Source organism: Podarcis cretensis (genome assembly GCF_951804945.1).
Source record: "Podarcis cretensis genome assembly, chromosome: 17".
NCBI lineage: Eukaryota > Metazoa > Chordata > Lepidosauria > Squamata > Lacertidae > Podarcis > Podarcis cretensis.
Genome location: NC_137187.1, coordinates 35,231,277 through 35,251,375, shown reverse-complemented (window position 1 = coordinate 35,251,375; position 20,099 = coordinate 35,231,277). Strand labels below are relative to the sequence as shown.

Genomic DNA, 20,099 nt, shown 5'->3' with positions numbered 1-20,099 from the left:
GACAATAGGACCCATGGAGGGGATGATGGGAAGTCTCGAGATTCAGAGGAATCTGGATATATGGATATGTATTTGGTACTGTTTTAACTCTTTACAGTACAGTGGTACCTCGGGTTAAGTACTTAATTCATTCTGGAGGTCCGTTCTTAACGTAAAACTGTTCTTAACCTGAAGCACCATTTTAGCTAATGGGGCCTCCTGCTGCCGCTGCACCGCCGGAGTACGATTTCTGTTCTCATCCTGAAGCAAAGTTCTTAAATTGAGGTACTATTTCTGGGTTAGCAGAGTCTGTAACCTGAAGCGTCTGTAACCTGAAGCGTATGTAACCCGAGGTACCACTGTATTTATAAAAATGCTTTCAAAAAAAGAAAAAGAAAATTTTAGCAGCCTAAGCGCAAAGTCCTACCTGGTGCCAAGTTGCAAAGTTCACCTTGTCAGCAGCATTGAATGCCATAATGTTGTATTTTTTAGAGGTGTTTCTGTGGAGAAAGGAAGCAGAAATAAGTCAGATCACCGCCCAGCACCACAGGTTGGAACCAAGTGGGAATGCTCCAACAAAATAACTCTTTTTCTTCTGGTCTAAGGGGAAGCCATCCCTGAACACTGCAGAGCAGCACAAAGCATGCCTGCAGCTCAGTGCTACCGAGGGCCACATTTCAATGTATGCATATCTACAGCATGCCCAGAATACCCAGATAAGGCTTTGCTTCCATGGGTAGACATTAAAATCTAACAACCCGACCACTATGCACAAAGGCCAGTATGGTCAAATGTTGCACCTGCCTGGGTTAGAGGAGAAAAACTATCAAATGAAGGAGATTCAACCACAACACCAAAACATCTGAAGAAAGAAAGTAAGAAAAAGGATTACACTTACTTGGGAACACGGACCACATATTCAGTTGCTGTCTGACTGCTGGTCCCCTACAAAACAAAGCAACAGAGATTGCTCAAGTGAAAAGGGATGCAGAGAGGAGGCTGGTGACAGGTTTAGCACAGGTCACAGGAAATGTATCAGGTATTTTTTTTCAAGCAATATGCTCCTACAGAACATTAAGAACTGCTCTGCTGCATGCAAACCACACCAAAGACAAAAGGCTGCAAAACAGCAGAGAGGAGTTAATTTGTAATCCAGTGTCATCTCAATGGCTAGCCCAGCTGGTGCTAATACCCCAAACTGAATGGTCATCTATGGCCTGGCCATGTATTTTAGGCCATATAATAAGCTAGGAAGCTGAATGCATTTTTGCTGAGGAACGGGCTCATCATGTTTTACTACAATACGCTGTAGGCACTAGGAGATGGAACATGGAACCCAATTGGGACTTGGGGGAAAATAACAGGTGGCCATTTTGAGAACAGCTTTGCCAAGTCAGGCAGGAGAGAGAGGCAGGGAGCAATACATCCATCTGCCTGGGGGCAGATAAGAGCTGGTGGTGGTGTGTGTGTGTGTGTGTGTGTGTGTGTGTGTAATAATGGGCTGTCCAGTTTCAGAAAGCTGGTACACTCATTAACAGTGTTCGAAACTCCCATGGTTCTAGGCGCATTTTGCGACGGAATTTCACTAGCGTGAGCAGTTTCTGAACTCCGGGTGCAGTACTGCACCTAAGATTTCAGATTAAAACTGCAGAGTGGAAGGAAAAGAGAACCTTTTTCTGCCTCCCCACTTCCAGTTACTCTCTGAAGACTGGAGAAGAGACCCTTTTAAGAATATTAAGGGGATGGGCAGGGGAAGGACTGGACCATGTGAAAAATGAACATAATATTTTAGCTGCAGTTCGTTCATTGTCAACTTTGAATTCTTCTTATTAAAAAATGTGCCTAGACGTTCCGTTGTTGCGCCCATAACCGAGGTTTAAGGTACCATTTAGCTCCTAGCTTTCATATCTCAGTTTCTAACACTGCTCACTAACTGGCTAGTGTCCTGAAGCTGTGGAAGCAAAAGAGATTGGGGGGCAGGCAGGAAATAGCTGACCATGCCTTTTCAGTTTGGGATGCCAAAAATTAGTGGGGATTCCCAGAACTGAACCAGGATGAGACAAACCCAAAGATTCAGACAACTCTTGGCCTCCATCCCAGAATGACAGCTCACCAAAGAAGTCATTCCTGAATGTGCTGCGCAGGTATCCAGCTGAGCCTTTCCAAAAGCACCTGTCTGAGGAAGAAAGAGAATGGAAGAGTTAGTCCCACATGGAGGAATGGAAGAATTGGGGGAGAAGTCAGATGAAGGGCTGGAGAGAGAGGGGGCTGCCACTTTCTGCTTTCAAGAATCCTTGGCACCTCACAGTGTCCCTTAAGATGTGTGCAGGGTGCCTTTATCTCCAAGCAGGGTTGTTCCACCCACCATAACAGGGCAGAGTATTTCTGATCATGCACAGAGGGCCTTTTCCTTTCTGCTAGGAAGCTGCTTAAAAATAAAAAAGCAACAGAAAGAGGCAGAAAGTCTGGAACGTAGGGGCAAGGCTGAGAAAGAACGGAGTGACTTTGGAAGTGCTTTGGAAGGGAGGAAAGGAGAAGAGGGAAGACGAGGCTGGCTGGCGGGAGGGTTGTCCAAACCTGCCTGCGCACGTGTCTCTCTCGTTAAAGCTGACAGTTATTTTCCCATAGGCCAGGGAAATGGAGGATACAAGGCCACGGTCCACAAGGGGTTGCAGCTTAAACTTGTCGTGTAACAGAGTGCGTGGAGGGGAAAGTGGCGGCGGCAGTCACAAGGGCATTGCACCTAGTGGCCTGTCTCTGGGGTGTTCCAGTATGTGGACGTTCCGTTTGCAAAATGTGCCCAATATGCCTTTTTGTGCTGGAGGAGACTCTTGAGAGTCCCATGGACTGCAAGAAGATCAAACCTCTCCATTCTGAAGGAAATCAGCCCTGAGTGCTCACTGGAAGGACAGATCCTGAAGCTGAGGCTCCAATACTTTGGCCACCTCATGAGAAGAGAAGACTCCCTGGAAAAGACCCTGGTGTTGGGAAAGATGGAGGACACAAGGAGAAGGGGGCGACAGAGGACGAGATGGTTGGACAGTGGGTAATGGGTTGCTCTGAAGTCATTTCAGCACGGGGGCGGGGGTGGAATTGCACCCCGCCCCATATCCTGCCCTGTCCTTTGCTGGTCAAAAGTAGAAACCCTAAGCCAGTCCCTACAAAAGGAAGAAGCCTCCGCCAAAAAAGATGAAGACTGGCAAACTAAATTATTCAACTATGCAGGACAAAATAGACAATTAGAAACCCAAGAAACAAAGAGGACTTTGAGTTGTTTTTTATTTTTGTTTTTTCTTAAAATGAGCAAATGTTTAATGCATATTTTTGTTTAAATTTTGTGTATAGACTTCTACATGAGCATAACTTTAAAAACTCACTTGTAATAAGATGAAGAAGGTTTTAAAATTGGCTTGTTAGGAATATAAGGTTCTATGGACGGGCGTGAACAAGCATAAAACAATGGAATCAAGAGGGGGATTAAAGTAAAGCAAAAAATTATGGTTTAAAAAATTGTTTATGTTCTTTTTCTCCCTTGTTTTGTAATGATTTTGTATTTTTGTTGTTTTCTTTTTTCTTTTTCTGCTCTTTTTGGGAGATTAATAAAATGTTAACAAAAAACCAAAACAAAGTGGCAACCTGAAAAGGCGTTGGGGTTTGGGGGGGTTTGGGGCTGGAGGGCGAACCTGTCCGAACCTGAGAATACCCCTGCAAGGACTGAACCGGTGGGTGGGGGGTGGGGCACCCGAACTCCTGGGTCCCTTCCAGGGAATGGGGGTGGGGCAGACCGGGGCGCTTCCGTCCCATGGCAGCACTTGCTGGAGTACCGTATTTACACGCGCGCCCCGCACCCGCCTCCCTCCCCGCTCCTTCCTCGCCCGACACGCAGCCTCCTCACCTGCCCGGCAGCAGCACACCGGTCTCCTGCGCTTTCCCCGCCGTCGCCACACACGCATGCGCGAGGACCAAGGGAGGCGTCTCCGTGGCTCCATGGTCTCTTAACACTTCCGGTACCCGTGTGCCGAAGTCATTGGCGCCCGCCATGTGAGGGGCGCAGGAACAAAGGGGAAAGCTCAAAATAGAGCAGCAGAGGGTGGGTTTTTATTTTTTATTTTTGGCGCCGGCGGGAGTTTCCCATTTTATTGCAGCGTTTTGGAATAAGTTTCAACACTAAAAGTACAAGACAACAACAACAATTATAAATCATTAATATAATTAAAAATCGCATTTAAAATTATAATAAAGCTCGTTTTTATTTTGTTTTTGTGCATCAAGTTTTGCTTGGTCTTTGGCGATCACGCGTAGCCGAGTAAGATTGTCTTCCATAAACACAGTATGTCAACAACTGCTAGTTCTGGGTTCAGGTAGATCATGGCCACTGGTCCCATCACCTCCTGGCAAATAGAAGGGGAAGAAATGGAGGCAGTGAGAGATTTTACTTTTTTGGGCTCCAAGATCACTGCAGATGGTGACAGCAGCCACGAAATTAAAAGACGCCTGCTTCTTGGGAGAAAAGCAATGACAAACCTGGACAGCATCCTAAAAAGCAGAGACATCACCTTGCTGACAAAGGTCCGTATAGTTAATGCTATGGTTTTCCCAGTAGTGATGTATGGAAGTGAAAGCTGGACCATAAAGAAGGCTGATCGTGGAAGAATTGATGCTTTTGAATTACGGTGCTGGAGGAGACTCTTGAGAGTCCCATGGACTGCAAGAAGATCAAACCTATCCATTCTTAGGGAAATCAGCCCTGAGTGCTCACTGGAAGGACAGATCCTGAAGCTGAGGCTCCAATACTTTGGCCACCTCATGAGAAGAGAAGACTCCCTGGAAAAGACCCTGATGTTGGGAAAGATTGAGGGCACAAGGAGAAGGGGACGACAGAGGATGAGATGGTTGGACAGTGTTCTTGAAACTACCAGCATAAGTTTGACCAAACTGCGGGAGGCAGTGGAAGACAGGAGTGCCTGGCGTGCTCTGGTCCATGGGGTCACAAAGAGTCGGACACGACTAAACGAGTAAACAACAACAACAACAAGCAACTGCTAGTTTTGGGTTCAGGTAGGTAGCCGTGTTGGTCTGACGCAGTCGAAATAAATAAAAAAATTAAAAAGAGTTAGTCTATAAGGTGGTACTGGACAATTTTTTATTTTTGTAATTTATTTCGACTGCTAGTTTCGGACTTCTACTAGATGACCACGTGCACATTTTGTAGGATCATCTCCAAAAGAAAGGGAGCCCGTGACTGTTCCTTTAAAAAACACACACGACGGATTTCTATATAATACACTTCCCCTGCTTTTTGCGTTGCATCCTAACCGGAACCTTAAGTCGCGGTTGCGTGGAGCTTTGTGAGGCACCTCTTTGACCGCGACCGCACCCGCCGGTTGAACTGAGCATGCGCAGAAGCGCCGGTTCCCTTTTAGCGGAAGTGGGGAGTCCGAGGCGGTTGCTGTGGAAACCGCGCCCATCGGAAGGGGCGTGGCGTAAATGAGCACCTCCTCTCGCCTTAAAAGGCAATCCTGTGACGCGCCGAATGCGGGCGGAGTCTATCAAGGGTGCAGACGATCGCGGGTTAATTTCGCGTTTATTGGTCTGTCAGAGGAAAGAGCTTTGCAGCTTCTTGATAGACAGTCTGGTGTTCGCAACTGCTGTTTAGTTTTTAAATTTCAGATTTAAAAATCCCTGTTTTCCAAGGCCAGGGCAGCATATATGGGGATTACCCTGTTCAAGACTCATAATAGCCAAGTAGGGTAGTGTAATAAACGAAAAATTGCCCTTATTCCCTTATTTTAATGTTTCAATGTTGTATTTTAATCTTGTTTTTAAGTTGTATTCATTCAACTTGTTTTTATTATTGCTTGTTAGCAGCCTTGGCAGGGGAGGGCGGGGTATAAATAAAATTTTTTATTATTATTATTATTATTATTATTATTATTATTATTGAGTCCTTTGCAGGTTCTCCATCAAGAAAATAAGAGGCCAACCAGAGAATATTGAGAAGCAAAGCAGCTTGTAAGCCTGATCTTTATTGAACTGTTGCAACAGGATGCCCCCTTCACACGCAGGAGGAGGACCCTGAACCAACGTGTGTCCGCCCTTATATAGAGTTGCCAGCCCTGGAGTCCAAGACCACCCCCAGAAATATCATGCTCAAGACCACCCCCCAGACACATCATACCTATATCACAGAAAGGGCGATCTACAACAGAAATCTGAGTGCCTTGTTTATCTCCTGTCGTTGTTTATCTCCTGTCTGGCAGGTTACCTGTTAATGCTTACTTGATTGGATACCCTGGGGAGCCTGGCCAGTCTTTTGTAATGATAAATACTTAGTTCCTGAGCCAGGTCACAGGCTCACCCTATTCATACACAGACATACCCTTAAGACAGGATTTGTGAATGAAAAGACAATGGGGAGGCTTTTCCAGTTTCCTTGACCATCCAGAGAAATCATTTGGTTAGTTTGGGAGTCAAAATAGTTCCAGGGCTGTTTTCCTGTGCTGCTTCAGACATGTGATTTATATATTTATGTACATGTTTGCTTGGTACATTTATTATATATATAAGACCTTAAATTTTTTATTTCAGTAGGCTAGGCACACACACACACACACACAAATAATGAGTGGCTGGCACAAAATCTGTTCAAGAGACTTGAACCCTGGTCTCTCAGTCGGACTTTATTTTAATCACTCCACCACAGTTGTCTGCAGTGCTTTTTTTCTGGGGACGCAGTGGGACGCATACCCTGAAACATTTTGTGAATTTTAAGTTTGGCCTCACTGAGGGGCAGTATTTCAATATGAGTTGGAAGATGAGAGTACCCCTAAACATTTTTTAAGAGAAAAAAAAGGCACTGGTTGTCTGTATATCTGTGTACCTCTTTGGCTGGAGACACAAACAACATACTTAAAAAAAAAAAGGTAGAGGACCCCTGACAGTTAAGTCCAGTCTCAGATGACTCTGGGGTTGCGGCGCTCATCTCGCTTTACAGGCCAAGGAAGCGTGTGTTTGTCCGCAGACAGTTTTTCCACATCATGTGGCCAGCATGACTAAGCCGCTTCTGGCGTAACTGAACACCGAAATCAGAGCAGCGCATGGATCAGCAAGCCCAAGAGGCTCAGTGGTTTAGACCACAGTGCCACCCGCATCCCTTAACAACACACTTAACCTTACCTAAATGTTAAAATGCGAGTGTCTTCTTGATGGTGGGCAACTGCATTTTGATGTGGTTTCAGTTTTGCCAGCAGTTAGATCTATGGTGTGAAGCAGCTTGTTCTTCTTATTTCTTTTGTGTGTCCCTCTCTGATGTGATTGCAAAAGCAAATACGTACAGTATTATCCTATATTCATCTGTCCCACAGGAAAACCATGCAGAGAACTCCTGCCATGAACATGTTTGTGTGCATCTCTTTGCAAAGGTGGGTTGTTCCCACTGCACATCAACCCAAAGCCAGACTTGTATAGATGGCGGATGATTGCATAACCAGCAAAGGCCTTGTGTGCTCTTTGGTGACCAGCACCATTCTAGAGTAGTTGTGGGGGATCTCCTGCCCCTGGGCCTGATTAGGCTCACCAAGTCTCTCCCCCCCCCCCCCGCCATTTGGTCAATGCGTCACCTTTGGAAAGCCACACACACCTGCCCTATAGCTGATCGTAGGAGCCTGCAAAGTACGGTGCCAACTAGCAAAGTCCTGTGCCTCCTACATCATCATGGCTGGCCTGAAAGCCCTATGCAAAAAAGCTGTGTCTAGTCACTGTAGATGGTGACAGCAGCCATGAAATTAAAAGATGCCTGCTTCTTGGGAGAAATGCAATGACAAACCTAGACAGCATCTTAAAAAGTAGAGACATCACCTTGCCAACAAAGGTCCGTATAGTTAATGCTATGGTTTTCTCAGTAGTGATGTATGGAAGTGAAAGCTGGACCATAAAGAAGGCTGATCGCCGAAGAATTGATGCTTTTGAATTATGGTGCTGGAGGAGACTCTTGAGAGTCCCATGGACTGCAAGAAGATCAAACCTCTCCATTCTTAAGGAAATCAGCCCTGAGTACTCACTGGAAGGACAGATCGTGAAGCTGAGGCTCCAATACTTTGGCCACCTGATGAGAAGAGAAGACTCCCTGGAAAAGACCCTGGTGTTGGGAAAAATGGAGGGCGCAAGGAGAAGGGGACGACAGAGGATGAGATGGTTGGACAGTGTTCTCGAAGCTACCAGCATGAGTTTGACCAAACTGCGGGAGGCAGTGGAAGACAGGAGTGCCTGGCGTGCTCTGGTCCATGGGGTCACAAAGAGTCGGACACGACTAAACAACTAAACAACAACAGTCACTTGATTCCCTAGTCTTGTGGGACACTGTGCACCAGGCTCCACAAGCTGTGATTGTCAGGGCTTGAGGAGTCCGGTCTGGCACAGTGCTTTGCAGATTCTGAGCCTAGCAAACTGGTTTTAGTAGAACTTATGTAGGAAGAGAGTACTGAGGACTGAATAACTTTTAAGCAGCTTGATGTAAGAGGGTCCAAAAGCTGTTGACAATAAAACAGCTGAGGGAGGCCAAAACAGAGACTACTTCCATACTCACCCAATGGCACTCGCCTTGTTCTGCAATGCAATAATAGCAATTGTCAGGATGCAGCCTTCAGTAGCCTACTCCCCCCCTCCCTTGGGAGTTACAATCAAGGAAAGGAGACAGGTACTTCCTTTTCTGCTAGCCAGCTTCAGTTATATCAGATGGTTTATTTTATTCACTATCAAACTGAACACTAAGTCCAGATATGAATGACTTGCCAGTTTCTCAGTTTGTCTCCAACCCTTCTGCCCATCTGGTCTCTGTCCCCCTACCAAAGCAGTTCAGTCTAGTTGCCCCAGTTTTGCTTGCCATAAAATCTATGACATCACATGTCTGTGACATCAGAAAGACAGCTCAGGGGAGTCACATATCAGTTAAGCTGAAATGGCCAAATTATTTTTTTACAGGAATTTGAAGGCTGCTGGACCAGTACCTGCAGATCCCTGGATGCCCAGAGGGATGGGGATTTGCCAGGGCAGACTTCCAAAATCCATCAAGCCCTTGAAACGTGAACTACAAGGTAACCGATTGCACTTCTTTCTGTTTTGTGCATTCTGCAGGCTTTCAAAACAATGTTATCAACAAGCATTCCAGTCAATAGATTTCCCTTAGGTTTTACTCCCAGGTCTGATCCACCTCAAGCCCTGCCCAGGGCACAAGCCATCAGAAAGTTCTGCACAAGTTGCAGAAGAATGAACACAACAGTTCTGGTTCATCCAACACGGTTTACACAAGAGAATTCTACAGTGAAAAGTGCCCTGTACAGTGCTGGATTTACGTATAAGCTAAACAAGCTATAGCTTAGGGCCCCACACTCTTAGGGCCCCTCCAAAAAATGTAAAGAACAAAAACCCTGGATGTACATTTCCAAAATATGATAAAAAGCAAATAAAGAAAACCTACATACAGCAATAGTGTTTTGTGTAGTGTAGGCTCCTATGATGTAAGTCATGGGCCCCCGCCTGCTAGCCTGCTCCCTTAAATATCACTGGCTTGCTCATTTCTATATGCAGGGTGCCTACATTCTGCATGTGCAAATGGCTTTAGATACCTATTAGGTTCATAAATTACCATATAGCATATATTCAACACAAAAAGCAGCGACAATTTGTTGTTGACAAAGGACAGCTGGACATAGAAAGGGCCCCATTACCTTCAGTAGCTTAGGGCCTCATCAAACCTAAACCCGGCCCTGCCTGTGGACCAGATCTGTCTCCCATTTCATTACTTTGGAGCAAAGTGATGCTCTTGCATTGCTAGTTTCAGTGGGGGCTGCTAAGGAGAACGGACTGGTAGCTTGTGCCCCATGTTAATTAGCAATTCATTTGGATTTTTGGCCTCTGGCACGCAACCATCTTGGACAGCCCAACAGAAACTAGCCCAGGCATAGGCAACCTTCGGCCCTCCAGATGTTTTGGACTACAATTCCCATCATCCCTGACCACTGGTCCTGTTAGCTAGGGATCATGGGAGTTGTAGGTCAAAACATCTGGAGGGCCAAAGGCTGCCTATGCCTGAACTAGCCCGTACCAACCTACCTAATGAGGGACTTGCTGGGGGTTCAGATAGGTGTCTAATGAGGCAGAGAAGGCAGTACCAAAACCTGCAGACCAGCAGCACCTGAGGATGTCATTGCTTCCATGGGATTGAAGACCACTCTCTTATTTATTTCATAACATTGGCACCATCTACCAGCAAGATCTTCACAGTAATGTAGCATCTGCACTCAGCTGCATCACTGCCCGTAAATAGGTATATTTCAATAGTATATTTAGAAAAGTGCAAAGTTTTTATCGGTGGTCGCAAGAACCAGTGATCCCTATATTCTGAACAAAATGCTTGTTTAACCTGGAGGTAGGCTGTATGAATTGTGTATTGCTTTGTAACAATTTGTTGAGTCTCTGGACCATAATAAAGATTGTTGTTGTTGTTATACAGTGGTGCCCCGCAAGACGAATGCCTCGCAAGGCGGAAAACCCGCTAGACGAAAGGGTTTTCCGTTTTGGAGGTGCTTCGCAAAACGAATTTCCCTATGGGCTTGCTTCGCAAGACGAAAATGTCTTGCGAGTTCCTGCGGGTTTTTTTCCCTCCCCCCCCCTTTTTCTAAGCCGCTAAGCCGCTTATCAGCTGATCCGCTAAGCCGCTAATAGTGCTAATCTGCTAAGCCGCTAATGGGCTTGCTTCGCAAGACAAAAAAACCGCAAGACGAAGAGACTCACGGAACGGATTCTTTTCGTCTTGCGAGGCACCACTGTATTTAGAAAACAAAAAGGTCTGTGACACAAAAATGCTGAACCTGTGTTTAATGCCTTGAAACCATTCAAAATGTTCCACCTAAGGTGGGCATCCCCACGCTGCTTATTGGAAAGGCTGCCTCATCCCCAGATTGCAGTGATTTAATTCTTGCACCTTATTTCCAAGGAGAAAGTCCCCTTTCTTATACCTCACTTTCTTTCACTGCAGAGAAGTTGCAGAGTCCCATCATCATTTTTATGGTGGGTGGTCCAGGTTGCGGCAAGCAGATACAGGGTCACCGGCTGGCAAGCAAGTATGATTTCTACCACGTTGGCATTGGAGAGCTGCTGCGAGCAGAAGCCAGCAGGCCTACCCGGAAAGGAAAGACCATTAGGGACATCATCCTAAAAGGGGCTCTGGTGCCCTCGGTAAGAAGCCCTCACACCTGCCACCTGCAGAACCCCTTTCCATTAAAGTAAAGGAAAAGGTACCCCTGCCCGTACGGGCCAGTCTTGACAGACTCTGGGGTTGTGCGCCCATCTCACTTAAGAGGCCAGGGGCCAGCGCTGTCCGGAGACACTTCCGGGTCACGTGGCCAGCGTGACATCGCTGCTCTGCCCAGAGCCAGAGCCAGAGCCGCACACGGAAACGCCGTTTACCTTCCCGCTGGTAAGCGGTCCCTATTTATCTACTTGCACCCGGAGGTGCTTTCGAACTGCTAGGTTGGCAGGCGCTGGGACCGAGCAGCGGGAGCGCACCCCGCCGCAGGGATTCGAACCGCCGACCTTTCGATCGGCAAGCCCTAGGTGCTGAGGCTTTAACCCACAGCGCCACCTGGCACCATAACACTCACTTTTTTCCTCCTAGAAAGTAAGGGGAAATGTCTGTACGTGTTATGGAGGAAATGCCTACGGGTGGCATGCCTACGGATTTTCCTCCTCTAAAAACTACGTGCATGTTATGGTCGGGTGCGTGTTATAGAGCGGAAAATACGGTAGATAACCATTTTAAACACTGTGCATGTTGTGTTTTGGATAATTAAACCCTCAAAGGAGAAACAGAAGGATCTATATGGCCCTGTCGCAGCCATACAAAAATAATCAGTGTAATTAACGTGCTGCCATCTGCCTTATTGCAGGGCAGATTCGAGGGTAAAGCATACGTGGAACAAGTCTGCCCCTGCAGCTTTGTTACGCTGCCATTTCTACGGGGATATACGCTCGGTATTTATCACTCCTGTTATACAAAAATCTCCAAATGGGTCCGAACTTCAATGTCTAAAACTCCTGGTAGAGGACAAGGATCTAGAGATCACACTAAGGGTGGCCAAATTCTGTGTGACTGCCATAAAGCTTAGGGAACAAGCTGTACTACCAAAACGATTAAGGTTCTAAATGACAATTTTAGGTTATATTTTAGTGATCAAGATTTAATATATATTTTTAACTGCCGCTATATCTGTATTTTCTCTGTTATACACAATCGCAATTCAATGTATACCTGTTGTGTTTTATGATTTTCCTGATATTGTAAGTGAGCCGGAACTGGTCTGTGACTGTAATAATAAAATTCATTCAATGTAAGTATTAAAAAAGTAACATGCTTGAACTGACATTCTGAATGTGAACAGGAGTAGACCGCTCCATGCAGTAAGGGACCCTGCTTTATAAGGGTCCTGGGCTGAAAGGAAGGTTCTGCTTGCATCCAAAGGAACTTATGTAGAAGCCCCTGCAAACATTCCCTGTGTACCTGGGGAAGGTCAGGGACTTGTATGAAGATATTGTCACAGAATCATAGAACTGTAGAGTTGGAAGGGACCCTGAGGATCATCTAGTCCAACCCCCTGCAGTGCAGGAATATGCAGTTGGTCCACACAGGGATCGAACCTGCAACCTTGGCGTTATCAGCACCATGGTCTAACCAACTGAGCTATCCAGGCCTGCACATCCCTCCCCATCCACACTGTGAGCATGCCTTCTAGTACTAAGGCTGCAGTCCTATACAGTGGTACCTTGTTTTGCATATGTCTTGGTTTGCATACGTTTTGGATTACAAACATGTCAAACCCGGAAGTGCATGTCCCAGTTTGCAACCTTTTTTTGGATTACAACCCTTTTTTTTTATTACGAATAATTTTTTGGGGGGAGGCCCCATTGGCAAAAGCGCGCTTTGGGTTACAACCTGTTTTGGTTTACAAATGGACCTCCGGAATGGATTATGGTTGTAAACCAAGGTACCACTGCATAGCCTTATCTGGAAGTCAAGTCTCATTGACTCAATAGAATTTACTTCCAAGCAGAAATGCATAAGTTTATGCTGCTAATGAACTAATACCATTTTTGTGAAATGTTTATTCCTTTTGATGTGTCTTCCTGAAATCTGACCATTTGGGAGTTTCAGCAGCAGTAATACATTAGTATCAGTGAGAGTTTGTTCCCATTTGAATATAGATGGATTATTTTTATAAAGAATATAAATTAGATTCCTGCAACAATGCTACATAAAGTTAGGTGTGCCATACCATGTGTTACATTGTGGCCTCTATGTCAAAACTTCGGCAAAATTCAGTCTGCATATGCCTAGAATTTGGACCAGTGAAATGTATCTACTTATCTACTGTATTAGTATTTCACTAGGATCAACTCAGCAACAGTTGTTAGTATGAGTCTGCCTTTTGGAAGTTTTCCCTGCCAATGACAGCTTGCTCAACTAGGAGACAAACCCTAAACGTTCTGCCCTCTCCCGCTGAGATCACTAGATTTATATTCCAGAAGCAGTTTGCTCTTTTATTCCCCTCTGAGCCCTGGTCCAAATACCTTCAACTCCCATTTTGGCATGTGCTTCAACTAAAATGTTCATCATGCCCCTTGGGCATAGCAACGTGCCACACGTTGCATTTAGCTAACATGCATATATACAGTACTTGACATTTTGGGTGGAAATTGGCTGGAAAATTGAGCTGGAATTTGTTGCAATTTTTTTTTTTAAATAGATCTAATTTCAGTCATTTTTTATTTTTATTTTGCAATCTTCCAAACAATGAATGATGCTGCAATTAGATTTTAAAAAATATTAAATGAAAGAAAATTAAGTGTAACAGCACTGAATAACAGGATTTAAAGCTATAATCTAGTGAAAAGTATCTCAGATTATTTTTTTAAATGAACATTTTTGATGCTAGACTTGATGGCCTCTTGCTCTAATTCAGTAGGGGCTCTTATATTTATTTATATCTCTATCCCACCTTTCTTGTGCCATGGAGCCCAAGGAAGTTCCCAAGGGCTCACTCATCCAGCCACTGATCTGACCTGCTTAACATCCCTTCAGACCACACCCTGGGATATTATATGTGCCATACATTTATAAGGCATCTAAGAGCAAAAGGCTTTAAGGGGGGATTAGACAAAGTCATGGAGATAATTATGGAGAGCTATGATGCCTAAGTGAAATAGGTAGTTTCAGAGACATTATGCGGGAGAATATTTGCTGCTTTGAAGCAAGGGCAATAAGACTGTTGCTCTCCTGCCTCTCCTGCGGTTTTCCTGAAGGCATCTGGTTGGCCAGAGTGTGAGACAGGATGCTGAATTACCTCCATGTTCCACCCGCATTCCTACAACAATGGGAACACCACTTGATCAGTTCCGTGGCCACCCTTTCAGCTGTTCTTCTGAACAGCAAGAGCAGAAGAGTGTTGATTGTGGAGCACACTGGAACAGAAGTGACAAGTATTGTACTTTCAAGGAGGAGCCCTCACCACCTGAGCACAACTGCAGTCTCTCTTTCTCTCTCTCACACACATATTTTAATTCTCCCTTTCTGAAAGCAACAGTGAAAATCACACTGAATCCAGGGCTTGGTTGCCTTGCTAAGCTCAGACCAGATTCTTGAATTTGCCCAGTTAGTGTTGGCTAAATGTTTATGGCTACTGCTGATGGTTTGCTTGCACGGTACTTCACAAGCAGGCTGCAGTCTAATCTATTATAGTGGGAAACTGCTCCCATAGGTTAGTTCTTTCTGGACTGAAACCTAAAAGGCTCTTTGGAAGGACTTAAATATGGCCAGAGATTGAGACCCTCGGAGGACATCAGAAAGGTGGATGAAACAGCGCTAAGTTGGGTGGTTTATTGTTGCCTTTATCTGGTGTAATAAAGCTCTTTGACGATGGAGATGACTGTCTCTCCAGGGCTACATCTTGGAACTGCTTACTGACAACATGCTAAAAGCCGAAAACGTCAAAGGATTCTTTGTAGAAGGCTTCCCCCGGGAAATCAGTCAGGCCAAGCTATTTGAAGAAGTGGTAAGTGTGGCCTCTGAGTGGGAGGTGAAAGAGAGGCTTGACCTGTGCCAAGGAAGGAAATGCTCTAGAGGCTCTCAGGTTGAAATGTGCAACATCAAATGGGTAACTTGTGGGTTGGCAAGGAATACATTCCCAATAGACCAGTGGCTGATTGGTTGCGTACCAGATCTTTGGGTTCTGTTTCAAACTCAAAGAGGGCTAGGGGGAAGGAGCGCAGTATAGATAGCGGAAATGCAATAATCCTGTGCTTGTAAATTTTTTGTCAGGTCAGATGCTAAATTAAAAGCTGGTTGGAAAGCCACAATGAAAATCCCTAGTCAGGTGATGCTGTGAAAATAAAGTAGTCAAACCTTGGTTGTTGAACGTAATCTGTTCCAGCCCATTCGGCTTCCGAAACGTTCGACAACCAAAGCACGGCTTCCGATTGGCTGCAAGAGCTTGTGGCACTCAAGCGGAACCCGCGTTGGATGTTCAGCTTCTGAAAAACGTTTGAAAACTGCAACACTTCCGGGTTTTCGGCGTTTGGGAACCGAGGTTTGACTGTATAGCTCAAAGGGTCTGGTCCTTTTTGCCTGGGCTTTATCTTTGTTTTTCAGCTCTCACAGGTCTTTATAATTTGGACAATACTTACTACTGTTTGTGAGAGGCATTCTATAGAGGCACTCTATCCCTGTCACTGCAAGCTCAGAGAAGGAACTGTACCTCCAAATCATTCTGAGTTGAGAAGTACTAACCTTGCCAGACCAGCATGTTGTCACGTAGAACACCACATTCATAACTGTTTTGCCTACGGAAGTTTGCCTATTTCACACCAAATATTAAGTACAGATTGGGTGGGGGTGTCAGCCAGACCAGCAGCTAACTCCTTACAGCTGGATCTCAGGCCACATGCTGGACTGTGCCTTGAAGTAAGGTTACCTCCAGAGGTTTCATGTGGCACTTTGCATGAAATAATGTCCAGAGAACAGACCTGCTTACAAGTCCTCCCCCACCCAGCTCCTATTGCTGTGCTGCCCAATACTGTGACCCCCCTATTTACCCCCCTTTTTATCATTTTGCCCTAAACAATGAATCCATCACCTTGTTCCCTAAATCCTATTGGCTTTTATGAGCTTAGAACAGAGGTCGGCAGCCTAAGGCCCATGGGCCGGAAGCGGCCCATGAGGGTCACTTAACCGGCCCATGAGCCACCCCAGAACCAAGCCGCCCACTTGGCGAGTCCCCGCATGCTGTGCTAAACCGGTGCAGCGAGGCACAGGACTCTTTTCCATAGCTCTGGAAATCGCATCTGTGCATGTCCGTGGCGCCGGAAATCGCTTTTGCATGCATGATTTCTGGCATCTGGGCATGCACAGAAGCGATTTCCGGTGCCGCAGACATGATTTCTGGCATTGCGCTGTGCTGCGCCGGCCCTGCCCATGGAGGATCTCCACGGGAGTGATTCGGCCCATGCCCAGTAAGCCTTGCTGACCCCTGGCTTAGAACATTAGATGAATTCATGGTTGGGGCCTATCAGTGACTAGTAAATGATGACTAAATGGAATTTCACATAGAGGCAGTATACCTCTAAAGATCAGTTGCTGGGGGAAGAGAACAGCAGGGAGAGCTGTTGCCTTCATATACTCTGCTTTTAGGCTTTTACAAGCATCTGACTGGCTTGTAGAAGCAATATGGACTTCGATGGAGACGGCCTTCTCAGTGGCTGCTTCCAGACTGTGGAACTCCCTTTCTAGGCTAGCTCCTTCTCTGCTTTCCTTTTGGTTCAGACAGGCTTCTGGCCACTAGCTGGTTGTTGTGGCAGTGTGTCTTCTGGGAGTGGCTGTGCCACATTTTTTCTTTTATCAGTGCTTTCAGCACTGTTTTTACTTAATGTTTTAAAATTTTATATTGTGTGTTTTTCGCTGTATCTGTTTTAATTCATGCAGTGAGCCGCCTTGGGTCCTGCACGGAGATAAAGGTGGGATAGAAATGAAATGAATAAAGAAATCTGCTCCCCTCCATGCCTGCCCTGAATCCTGGCTAGGCTCCTCAGTTCCTATGCACAACAGCTTTGCACACCCAAGGCAAACCAATTAACAGCTGAGTTGTATGTTTCATGTTGCAGGTGGGGCGTGCACCCAACATCGTGATAGTGCTTGACTGCTCAACAGAGACAATGGTCCAGCGACTGCTGATCCGAAGCCAGATGGGCGAAAGGGTGGATGACCATGATAAAATCATCCAGAACCGGCTTGACACTTACTATACACTGTGTGAGCCCGTCTTCACCCACTACCTACAGAAAAGCCTACTTCGGCATGTAGGTCTCAGAGAACTTAGCTGGGCCCCTTTCCTTGTCCTTTCCCACAGAATCCAGGCCTGGAAGTCTGGCAACTTTGCAAGAGGGCAGCTTATTTGATTCTGATGTGGACAAGCAGCCAAGGCAGTCTTTTCAGAATGACTCTCTCTTGCCTATTAACAGGGCCATTTGAAAGGTTGTGTCCAATAGGCAGCGAGGCAGGAAGCATTAAGACAAAAGGGCAGGAAGTTGGAAACAGCCATATTAGACCCCAGTCTTCTTATTTCAGGGAGGTGGTCTTCCAGAAATGCTCATGAAAAAGTTATACTGGAATACAAAATCTCAAATGCACTCACTCCTCAAGTAATAGGATCATAAGTGGAAGGGCCCTCTAGTAGATCATTTGCTACAATTCCCTTCCTTGAAGCAGGATGGCAGATATCAAATAATAATAATAATAATAATAATAATAATAATAATAATAATAATAATATCTTTATTGTCATTGCCCCCTCTCAGGGACAACGAAATTTACTTGGCTGCTCCATCCACCCTTAAAACTTAAAAGGATGCTGTCCTGTTCATCCTTGACTACCACAAAATGATTTCCCTTAACTTCTTCCAGTTTGCCACTAGCAGTTTCTCCTGATTTTGAATGTTTGAACTGCCAAGAAGAAGAGCTGGTTAGGTACTGCACCAGGTCTGCTTCTTGCTCTAAAGAAGCCACTGAAAGCTGCTTTCCAGGAGCAGCTCAATCTGATAGGAGCTGCCCGGGCAGGTTGCCCCACTCCCCTTAGATGCCCAAGGGCAGCTGAAGAATGACGAGAAACCCCCCTTCTAGAAGGGAGCAAAGCCCCATCCATGCTGATGAAAAAGACTGAGGCAAGGTATAAAATCCAGTTGGACCTCTTTACCAAAGAAACTCATACAAAATAGTGAGAATGCTTTTGAGCTCTCCAAAATTCTTCACTAGGCTGGTTGTTAAGCAATGCAGGGGGTAGGAAGAAAAAAAGTTGGCTTGATGGAAGACACTTTGTGGCTACTCCATTGGTGTTAAATATGTTAACTCCTACAAAACTTCAGTTCAATCGGATTAGGCTTGATTTGGTATTGATGGGTTTGAAGATGCACCTCAATATATTACTCAACTGGATTTTTTGCATCTCTTCTTCTAGGTCAACAAAGGTATCTTTGCTTTTTTCTGCAATTCTGTCAGATGTGAATTAAAGCCAAACCTAATCTAAGCAGAAAGTAAACTTCTTGCTCTAGGGCAGCTGGGGTCAAGGAAGATTTTTGTCTCCCCTGTTAGCTGTTACAGTTGATGTGGCCTGTTTTGCACAAGACCTCTATAGGAACCATTAAGTTAAACTGAGCATGGGTTTGTGTGTTAGGGGCATGGGTTTGTGTGTTCTTTCACCCCAAGGTGGGGGGCACAGAACACATTTGGCCCCCACAGCAATTTGCTTCTTTTTCTTATCTGTGGGACTATCTCATGGGAAAATTTTAATAGCTGCACCAAGGTCTACTGATGGCCACACCTACTCCAAGCCCTAAGACTGGGCAGGCTTCCTTTCATTGTCAATATCTACCCCAGCGTGGGGGGGTGGGCAGCAGCAAGTGTTGTTTTCTGCTGCGCACTTGGCATAATTCCTTATAAACAGAGGCACGCTCAGGCTTTATATACCCGGTAGTAGCAACAGAAAAGTCTCCTCTGTGAGTGGTTGGCTCCAGATGTGTCCAAGAGCTCTTCATTCCGTTTATTTCCAGATCCTTGGGGAAGAACCACCAGACACCATTTTTACCAAATCCTGCAGTGTAGTCGATGAAGTGATAAAGGCAGCTACCACTAAATAAAGTGCAAAGCTAGGTATCTCTACGTAAAAATAAAGATTTATGCTGCTGGTCCATCACCATGTCCTGCAGGATTTTTTTTTTTAAGTCTTAGAGCTAGTTCACACACACATATACGTCACTTGATGACTTGCAGCTTAGTTGCAAATTCCTTTGGGAAATCGTGTGTATGTTGGTGCATTCATCAATCATTGATCATGTATGTGTTTAATAGCCCTTAGCTAGCAGGGCCCAGTGCAGGCCAAAGGATGCAGCTCACAAAAATGCCCAAGCCACATGGCTAGCACCTACTTCAACTGATCACAGGGCAGTAACTAGCACAGAAACATCCTTACTGTAAATGGAAGGAAGATGTGATCCATACTAATAGTTTCTTCAGTAAGTACCTTCACTTCCTGCTACAGTGGGCCATTCACACCTGTTCGTAGCTGCTGTATACAGTGAGTCTTTTGCATTTAAAGATCAATAAAGACCAGGCTGTTGCACCATGCTCCAGCAATCCTCCTATGACTTTTCTTCTGAGTAGGCAAAGCTGAGCCCCGGGATTAGAAACTTGTAAAGTTACCAAGCAGTCAAGAGGTTCTACAACTGGCACTGAAGCACACTAGGAAGATAAATGGAAGTTATTTCAGTTTCGGGCATGCTTCATGTATTTCCTGTCATGTAGCCATGTGTCCGTCCTCCAAATATTCCTTCTCCACATATATTTCCTTTTGAAAGTCGTAAAAGGAAATATATATATGTGAAGAGGGAATTATAAAGGGGTGGGTGGACGGACACATGGCTATCCAAAAGGCTATGTAGTGCTTTTTAGCACTGAGTGCTCACTCCAGCAACAAAGGATCTCTTACACAGCCTACAACTGAGGATGTATGGGAGAGTAGGAA

The 20,099-nt window shown here is 45.4% G+C and overlaps 2 protein-coding genes across 4 annotated transcripts in view; one reads left to right on the top strand and one right to left on the bottom strand.

Annotated features, from left to right (window-relative positions):
* The window catches only part of GTF2F1 (general transcription factor IIF subunit 1), a 28,687-nt gene extending 24,711 nt beyond the window's left edge, over nucleotides 1-3,976 (bottom strand). Inside the window, exons 1-4 of the mRNA XM_079960114.1 lie at nucleotides 3,875-3,976; nucleotides 2,093-2,155; nucleotides 878-924; nucleotides 407-479 (exon numbers count right to left, since the gene is read on the bottom strand). Of these exons, the coding sequence (XP_079816240.1) occupies nucleotides 407-479; nucleotides 878-924; nucleotides 2,093-2,104 (132 nt within the window). The 5' untranslated portion in view covers nucleotides 2,105-2,155; nucleotides 3,875-3,976. The remainder of the gene's footprint in view (nucleotides 1-406; nucleotides 480-877; nucleotides 925-2,092; nucleotides 2,156-3,874) is intronic.
* Nucleotides 3,977-6,917: 2,941 nt separating this feature from the next.
* LOC307206746 (adenylate kinase isoenzyme 1-like) lies at nucleotides 6,918-19,271 on the top strand. Of its 3 annotated transcripts, XM_079960147.1 has the most exons (6): nucleotides 6,937-7,400; nucleotides 8,959-9,071; nucleotides 11,015-11,214; nucleotides 14,970-15,083; nucleotides 17,188-17,382; nucleotides 19,129-19,271. In XM_079960147.1, the coding sequence occupies exons 1-6, from the start codon at nucleotides 7,351-7,353 to the stop codon at nucleotides 19,213-19,215; spliced, it is 759 nt and encodes a 252-aa protein (XP_079816273.1). In that variant the 5' UTR covers nucleotides 6,937-7,350; the 3' UTR covers nucleotides 19,216-19,271. The 3 variants fall into 3 exon arrangements, with proteins under 3 accessions (XP_079816274.1, XP_079816272.1, XP_079816273.1); XM_079960146.1 differs by lacking the exon at nucleotides 19,129-19,271 and having other exon boundaries at nucleotides 6,933-7,400; nucleotides 17,188-17,804; XM_079960148.1 differs by lacking the exons at nucleotides 14,970-15,083; nucleotides 19,129-19,271 and having other exon boundaries at nucleotides 6,918-7,400; nucleotides 17,188-17,804.
* Nucleotides 19,272-20,099: the final 828 nt, after the last annotated feature.